This window comes from Piliocolobus tephrosceles, chromosome 2 (genome assembly GCF_002776525.5).
Source record: "Piliocolobus tephrosceles isolate RC106 chromosome 2, ASM277652v3, whole genome shotgun sequence".
Taxonomy (NCBI): domain Eukaryota; kingdom Metazoa; phylum Chordata; class Mammalia; order Primates; family Cercopithecidae; genus Piliocolobus; species Piliocolobus tephrosceles.
The window spans coordinates 30,045,895-30,054,913 of record NC_045435.1 but is presented as its reverse complement, the minus strand read 5'-3'; the positions used below and the strand labels follow the sequence as shown (position 1 = coordinate 30,054,913).

Here is a 9,019-nt window from a genome sequence, read left to right as displayed (position 1 = left end):
CCCCCCCCCCCCCCCCCCCCCCCCCCCCGCCTCTAATCTTTTGTATTTTAGTAGAGACAGGGTTTCACCAAGTTGCCCAGGGTGGTCTCAAACTCCTGAGCTCAGGCAGTCCGCCCATCTCGGCCTCCCAAAGTGCTAGGATTACAGGTGTGAGCCCTGCGCCTGGCCAAGGAGATATTTTTAACTAGCAAAAATTAGGTTTACATTTTTCTAAGTGAAAGAAGCCAATCTCAAAAGACCACATATTGTATTATTCCATTTATATAACATGTCCAGAATAGGCACACCCATAGTAATGGAAATTAGATTAGTGGGTGCCAGCGGTCAAGGGGAATGAGGGATGGGAAGTAACTACTAATGTGTACAGATTTTCTTGTGGGGTTATGAAAATGCTCTGGAATTAGTGATGATGGTTGCACATCCTTGTGAATAAAAACTTTTATTGTATGTGAATTATATCACAAAAAGATGTTTTTAATGGTTTTAAAGAAAGCAAGATTAGATACATTTCAAGAAAGAAGTGTTTAGCTCTGTCAAATGCTGACACTGTAGGATGAAGACTGAAAAAGGGTACATTCTTTTTACAAGCCAGAGGTCACTGGGGACCTTTGCTCAAGCAACATTAGTTGGGAAAGCACTGGGGAAGAACACCAGGCAGCAGTGAGCTGAAGAGTGAATGAGTGGAATAAATACACACACCCAACTTTGCTCCCTCAAACCCCACTAATAAAGAGATTTTTAAAAAGGCATAAAGCTGTAAGGGCAAGGAGAACAGAAAAGGAGACAACAGTAATGCAACTTTGGAAACTGGAAAGCAGACGGATGACTTGGCAGGCCTAGAAACGCTGAATCGAAAAAGTAAAAGTAGGAAATGCTGAGAACCAACAAAATTAACCCCAAATAATCCTCAAAAGGATCAGGTGTTAATGACCAGGAATCTCTGGAAGTGAGAATAAAGAAGGATTGCTTGAAACTTTTGGCATCTGACCTTTCTTACTACCTAGGCAGAAGTCTGGAATTTTACTTTCTGTACAGGATAAAACAGAGGGTCTCTGGCTGCCTGGCTTGAGGGACACTAAGGCATTGTTAAGGATAACAGTACATACCAGAAACAAGGGTAATACATGAAAATGTATATACTGAATCCTGGGACCATCCTTTCTGCCTTTCCTTCCCCTATTCCTCTTCTGCTCAGCTCCTAAAATGCTGCAGCCAGCCCTAAATCCACCAGGTTGGAGACTGGAGGAGTCTTGTCTGTGGAAACTGACCCAAAGATGCTGATACCAGGATATCTCAGCCAAGAGCCCAGCCAGATCTACAGAGAAATTTGGGGTATACCAGCCCAATCCATATGTTAAGAGCTTCAGATCCACACAAGAAGATAACCAAGGGCTACGAAACACTAAAATTCTCTAGCCTTAAAGATAGAAATTAAAATGGGGGGAAGATCTTGATGGAAAATGAGTAGGCCAGAAGAAAATTTAAAAAATTTAACTATCAGTAATATCTTCAGAGAGATAAAGATATTGTAGCCATTTAAAAAAAAAAAATTGCAGCCGGGAGCAGTGGCTCATGCCTGCAATCCCAACCCTTTGGGAGGCCAAGGCAGGCAGGTCTGTTGAGCCCAGGAGTTTGAGACCAGCCTGGGCAACATGGCAAAACCTTGTCTCTATAAAAACTGCAAAAATTAGCTGAGCATGGTGGCTCACACCTGAAGTTCCAGCTACGGGAGGGTGAGGTGGGAGGTTTCCTTGAGCCCAGGAGGTCAAGGCTGCAGTGAGCCGTGTTCATGCCACTGCACTCCAGCTGGGTGACAGAGTAAGACTCTGTCTAAAAAAAAAAAAAAAAGATGGCCGGGCACGGTGGCTCATGCCTTTAATCCCAACACTTTGGGAGGCCAAAGTGGTGGATCACCTGAAGTCAGGAGCTCAAGACCAGCCTGGCCAACATGGTGAAACCCCGTCTCTACTAAAAATACAAAAATTAGCCAGGCATGGTGGCAGGCGCCTGTAATCCCAGCTACTCAGGAGGCTGATGCAGGAGAATCGCTTGAACCTGGGAGGCAGAGGTTGTGGTGAGCTGAGACTGTGCCACTGCACTCCAGACTGGGTGACAGAGCAAGATTCTGTCTAAAAAAAAAAAAAAAAAAAAAAAAAAACTTCAACACCACAAAGAAAAGAAATCATTCAGAAAATTAATAGCTCTTTGAAATTGAAAATTTGTTAGCAAAAACTGAAAAATTCAATAGAAGAATTTGAAGATAAAATTGATAAAATATCCCAGAAGTAGAACAAAAAGACTAAGAGACAGAAAGAAACACAATCCATCCAACGGAAGGCTGACATCCAAATAACAGGAGTTGTAGAAGGTCAGGAGAGAGAAAATGAGAGGCGGAAATAATCAACTATATGACTCAGGAAAACTTCCAGAATTATAGGCATAAGTTTCCAGATTAAAGAATCAAGAGTGTTAATAGCCTCAGAATTCTCAATAGCAATACTGGAACCAAAAGATAATGGAGAAGTGCCTTCAAAGTTCTAGCCAAACCATTTATAAGCAAGAGAAAAAGTAGAATGAAAAATTTTCAGTTAGGTGAACTCTTAAAATATTTACCTACAAATTATCTTTCTCAGGAAGCTACTGTTGGATGTGCTCCATTAAAAGGAGGAAGGAAACTAAGAAAGGAAAACACAGGATACAGGAAACAGAAGACACACATAGACAATAGGAACCCCAGGATGATAGCTGTGCACTAGGCATAGAAGGCTACTGGACCTGACTGGAGCCATCAGAAGGCCTCATCAGTGGAGTATGTACGTGAATAAAGATTCTGAGAGATTTATAAACGGAAAATTGGGGGATTAAATGTCTGTAAATATTAGTAAAAAAAAATTGGCAATAGTAGTAAAAATACTAGTAAGATAATTATGGCACATTTATACAGTTGAATCTTATGCAACTGTTAAGGGGTAGTGCTTTATATACTGAGATGGAAGTATCTCCAAGATATGTGGTTAACAGATAAAAGTAAAATAATGGACAGTGTATATAATAGCTACCATTCCTATAAAAAGAGCTTAATATTACACATCGAATTTTATTTAGAAGGATCAATAAAAATGAAGTAGATATATACATGCTGATATGGAAACATCTTCAGAATATATTACTAGTTGAAAAAAGAGGATATACAACAGTGTATATTGTATACCCCCATTTTGTAAATAAATAAATAAACAAAAGTGACTACACAATAAACATAATACCCTTGCCTAATAGAGACTGGCAGGGGTAGTTGGCTCTAGCAGGGGGATTTTTTCAAACAACAGTAGGGTAAATATTCTCTCATACACAGAAGAGCAACTGATTCATACTGGGACGAAGGTACTAAGTATTGTGATGTATCAAGTTGCCTACCTGTTCAAGCATCACTATGGAGTCTCGGAGCACTCCCTTTAAACGATGGGCCTGATCTTTATTCTTCTGAATATTTTCTGCTCTTGACACCATATCAGAGGCTAAACTGAAAGAAAAATACCATCTTCAAAATATGGAGAATAGCTTCTGATCTTTTTTTCATTTCCAGAAATCATCAGAGCCCCATAAATTTGCAAACAAAACACAAAATTAAACAAACAAAAAACAGGCCGTTTGTGGCTACAGGATAGTTAGCAGACCACAATCTCAAACTGAAATTAATTTTTCTGCAACTAAAGAATTACTGAAATAATATGGTGAATACAGGTCAAGGGGAAAAAGACTTACTTTAAAGATTTTTCTTCTTGGAGGCGGAGACGGTAAAAGGACTGAGCAGCATGTTCTATCTTTGACAGCTTCAGAAACAGTGTCACATTCAACAAAACTAATAACAACACACTAGGCAGAGCAAATTATATCTGTTAATCCACACTTTTCCAGACCTAAAGCATTGCTAATGCAGAATATACATGCAAAAGCTTCAAAAATGTATATTGTCTACACTGTTTTCTAGTTATTATTATTTAAATCAATTATCCCTATTATATGAAATAATTACTTTTAAGTATTAAGTGGAGGTTGAGGGAAAAGATGGAAGGTAATTAGAGAGACAACACAAGTCCTCAAATAATCCTAACTCACAGGTTTGGGGTATCTGTGACATCTCTCCCATCTGCTAGGAATCCTAGTCAGTGTTGATGTGAGACCACCAGCTTTGAAATCTACTAGATAAGCTTTTAGGATCTATTTTTGGGTGCCTTTGGCTTAGGCAATTAGACACCCATAATGCTGCCTTTCAGAAAAGGAAATGAAGATCAATATGTAGCTCATCTCAGGTAGAGCATGATGTATCTCTTATTCCCAGTGGAAGTCAGCAAAAAAAAAAAAAAAAAAAAAAAAAAATTACCATTCAGCAAAAATTATTCTAGTTCATCTTGAACAAAGGAAGTATTAAGTCCCAAATATACATTAATGCTGTCATATATAAAATGTTACATGCTAAATGAACTTACTGTATTGGTTTTCACAGCAGCCTTTCAAGTGAATGGTTACATACCTTTTATATATATATATATGCAAATATATAGGTGGCATCATATCTCTCTACTTTTTCTACTAAAATATTAACTTGACCTTATTCACTTTTACTCATCAAGAAGATTTATTTTAAAAAACTTAAGATAGTAGCAAGAAAATCCAATCTTTGAAATTATTATGGCATTGAAATAGTATACAGATTAATATTCCAACTTTTGAGTAAACATTTTCTGTAAAGTAATGCAAAAGAACACCGATAATATTTGCTATTCAGAACTGTCATAAAAAACTGATTTAAGCAGAACATAAAAATCTTCCATAAAGTCCAAAGGAACAACAAACATCTTCTATGTTCTGAAATCTATAATTAGAAAAAAAAAACCCAGCTAATATTGAAGCTCCAATCCAAAAAATTATCACCTTCAATATATCACTAAGTCAGAACCAATTCAATTAAATCTAACAGAATGCTTCAAGATTCATATAGAGCCACGTAGATATTAGTATTCTAAATATGACTGGCTGAGTGGATTCCTATAGAATACGCTGGGATTCAGACATTGTCCCAGTATTTTTTAACAGGTAATGCTCATATCACTTGCATCAGAATAACCTGGGGTGTATGTTTTAAAATACTGATTCCTGATGCCTACTCAAGAACTACTGAATCAATCTCTGAGACAGGGGTCAAGAAATCAGCATTTTAGCAAGCACCCAAGTGATTCTTAGGCCCAGCAGAGTTACCTAAGAACCATTTGTCCAACCAAATAGAGGAAAATAGTATTATTGGGACTTCCCCAGCATGTATATATCAATATTCCCTTTAAATTTAGGGAACTCCCCATAAAAACCTATGATGGTAGAAATTAATCAGATTAGCTAAAAAATAAAAACATTCGTTGAATGAGTACTTTGTATTTCCTCAAATTTAACAATTCTTCTTAAAATCATATATAAAGCTAAAAATCTGAAATCTATAAAATTGCTATTTTTATAGACCAGCAATAGTCAAATAGTGGTCATTTCTACACAATAATATACAAATACATTCAAATTCTTTTGGAAACTAGTTAAAGATAAATGCTGACACAAGCAAAATAAGCATTCACAACAAATACTTACAAAATACTCATCACCACAATAAGAGTGACGTTATAGTTTTCCATGTCCTTTTTCTTTCCTGTAGATCACAAGAAAAAGGCTGCATTAGAATGAGAATTGTGATTACAACTCATCCAATTTATTTATTTATTTATTTTTGAGACGGAGTTTCACTCTTGTTGCCCAGGTTGGAGTGCAATGGCACGATCTCAGCTCACTGCAACCTCTGCCTCCCGGGTTCAATCAATTTTCCTGCCTGAGCCTCCTGAGTAGCTGGGATTACAGGTGCGCATCACCACGCCCAGCAAATTTTTGTATTTTTAGTAGAGACGGGGTTTCTCCATGTTGGTCAGGCTTGTCTTGAACTCCCAACCTCAAGTGATCCGCCCACCTCGGCCTTTCAAACTGCTGGGATAACAGGTGTGAGACACCACGCCCGGCCCTCAACTGACAGAAATTTCATACTCATTTGAAAAGAACTGAAAAAGAAATTTTAAAAGTTATTTGTAAAGATGAAGTGATTTAGGGTAAATTCCCTGCACCCCTTTTTAAATTTCTGACATCCTGAGTAATATGAAACAAATGTACAAAGAGAAAAGTTACAGCACTCCTTAAATTTGGCCTATATTGCAAATTACTCTAAAATTAAATAAGCAATTCAATACAACATGCTTGATAACTAAGTAGCTAATAATCAATAAGCAAATATCTCTCCAAATAATATTTGAACTGGGCTTACAGTAAATGCTTCCCTCATTAAAAAACAAAACAAAATAAAACATTATCACTTATTCATTGTTACCCAAACTTTTAAATTCCAAAATTAAACAGCCATTAATCTTAAATAGTGGATAAACATAGTCACACTAAGCTACAAGCCTCAAAGGAAGATCTGATAATGTAAGAGGATGAGAAGTTATGACAGTTTTATACCTCCAAGAGGAAGAGAATAACAGTTATTAAAAGTAAGATGTGTTCAAAATTGAGAATGAAGATAATGAAAGTCCAATTTTATCTTTGCAGTTTTGCTGGGCTGGCCCTGACGGTATATAAGGATTAAGAGAGCAGTACACTCAAAAATGGAACTTGAGTATCTATAAATGCTAGGCAGCAAATAAATGAGCAAAGTGGTTCAGAAGCTGGCAGAGTGGTGATTGTGGTGGGGGCTGTGGCAAGTTGGGGCGCACACAATCTAACAGGGCAGCTACTACTATGCTCCAACCAACTGCTGCCATGAAGGGATTTCAGTGCTGGGCTGTCAGATCTGAGTTTTTATATAAAAAGGTCCAATTTTAGCCAGGTGTGGTGGTGCACACCTGTAATCTCAGCTACTCAGGAAGCTGAGGCAGGAGGTTCAATTGAGTCCAGGAGCTCGAGGTTACACTGAGCCATGATTGTGCCACTTACACAGCATGGGCAACAAAACGAGACCCTATCTGGAAAAAATAGATAAAATTTTTTAAAAAAATTAATGTCCAATTTTTAAAATGATACGTGGGCCAAATAAAATATATTGGTTATATGCTTGCCATTTTGCAACTGCTCCTTTATACTTATATATTAGTTATCTTTAAGGAAATCAGAGTTTGATAAACATTATCAAAAAAGGAGGGAAGAAACAGAGACCTCCTGACATATCTTACAAACAAGAGGCACATTCTGCTTCCTACAACTAAAGTACAAATCTTTCATCTCTGTTTACCAGGTGACAACTACCTGTAATATCCCCTTTGGCACCCAAGCCCACATGTCCAGAGGAATGCTGAGAAGAAAGTTTAGGAACTGTTTCTGCTGTTCGGTTGAATGCTCGCCTTCTCCTTCGTAGGCCAGTAAGTTTTCCAGGGTCTTCAATGGCCTGATTTAATATAGATTCTTCAATTAATAAATCTGATTCTAAGAAAAAACAAAACAAAACAATCTTTAGATAGTGGGGAAAGCTCCTCAACTTTAAGATACTGGTTTTTGCTGGTTATTTTTGATAATTTTCTTTAACGAATTCCTTAGGTTCTTATGGCCTAGATTTAAATTTTACACTTAATGAAAAGCTTTAGAGAGTACAATGACCCCATAATGAGGTTTCATTATTCCAGGAAGAATGTGTATTAATAAATGATGGGATCATCAGAGCAAATCTGCCATGTGCTATGTTATTAATACATATTAATGTAATGATTTCAGGTATGGAAACAACAGGCCACCCACTTACACTGGATCATTAGAAAGATTTCAAAGACAGATTATGGTACTTCTCAACCTTACAGGAAGGAGTAGCATATACTAGTTCTAATTTTCAACAAGGGTTTGCAAGAAAGGAAGCACTAGCAAAGAAAATCTGTAAACAACCTAAAAACCTCATTGTTATCATTTTCAACGTTTTCCTCTGCCATAATTTTTTATTAGAAACTTATTCAGGGGCCAAACTCATTTTTGAGTTTCATTTTTCTCTGCTCCTGATGAAGAATTTAATAGTGAAATAGACAAGGAAGAAAGGCAAGGAAAATTATCAGCCAACTGATGATAAGCCTTAAATTACCTTGAGTTGACCACCAACTTTTCTTCAACTAAACTTAAATTATGCTCGTGTGTGTGTGTGTGTGTGTGTGTATATATATATATTTATATATATTTCTCCCATGTATATGTTAAGAAATATCCAAAGAGAACCACTGTATCATTTTCTCCAGTCAGTCTCTAGTACCCATCTCAACCAAATCCACAGATGTACGTACTACCATTGCCAAGTGGGCCTGTATAAGCCCAGGAAAGCTGCATCTGATAAGGAAGGTGGCCCTGAGGACTCCCCAGAGGTTAGACAGCACAGGTGTATATCTACGAGCAGGTTATGCAGTCAGCCTCCTTGGCTCCTTACAGAGGCAAAGGGGTATGAGAGCTCTTAACTGTGTGATCTTGATAAAAGTCACTTAACCTCCCTGTGTTTCAATTTCCTTTTTTAATAAAATGAAAAATAATAATTGTACCTTGTTGTTCTGAGTATGAAATGAGTTAATATTTGTAAAACACATAGAACTTTATTATATATGTCTGGGATATAATAAGCATTATGTCAGTGTTTGTTCGGCTGGGCACGGTGGTGCCTCACTAATCCCAGCACTTTGGGAGGCCGAGGCGGGCAGATCATGAGGTCAGGAGTTCGAGACCAGCCTGACCAACATGGTGAAACCCTGTCTCTACTAATAATACAAAAATTAGCCAGGCATGGTGGCACGTGCCTGTAGTTCCAGCTACTCGCGGAGGCTGAGGCAGGAGAATTGCTTGAACTCAGGAGGCAGATGTTGCAGTGAGCCAAGATCACGCCACTGCACTCCAGCCTGGGTGCCAAAGCAAGATTCCATCTCAAAAAAAAAATTAAAAATAAAAAAAAGTGTTTGACCAATGAAAATTA

General features: G+C 37.6%; 1 protein-coding gene across 2 annotated transcripts in view; it reads right to left on the bottom strand.

Annotated features, from left to right (window-relative positions):
- The window catches only part of GRAMD1C (GRAM domain containing 1C), a 104,707-nt gene that overhangs the window by 3,448 nt on the left and 92,240 nt on the right, over window positions 1-9,019 (bottom strand). For both annotated transcript variants that reach the window (XM_023213533.1, XM_023213534.1), the window contains 4 exons: window positions 7,333-7,509; window positions 5,638-5,695; window positions 3,766-3,876; window positions 3,418-3,523 (listed from right to left, as the gene is read on the bottom strand). In XM_023213533.1, coding sequence (XP_023069301.1) covers window positions 3,418-3,523; window positions 3,766-3,876; window positions 5,638-5,695; window positions 7,333-7,509 — 452 coding nt within the window. The remainder of the gene's footprint in view (window positions 1-3,417; window positions 3,524-3,765; window positions 3,877-5,637; window positions 5,696-7,332; window positions 7,510-9,019) is intronic.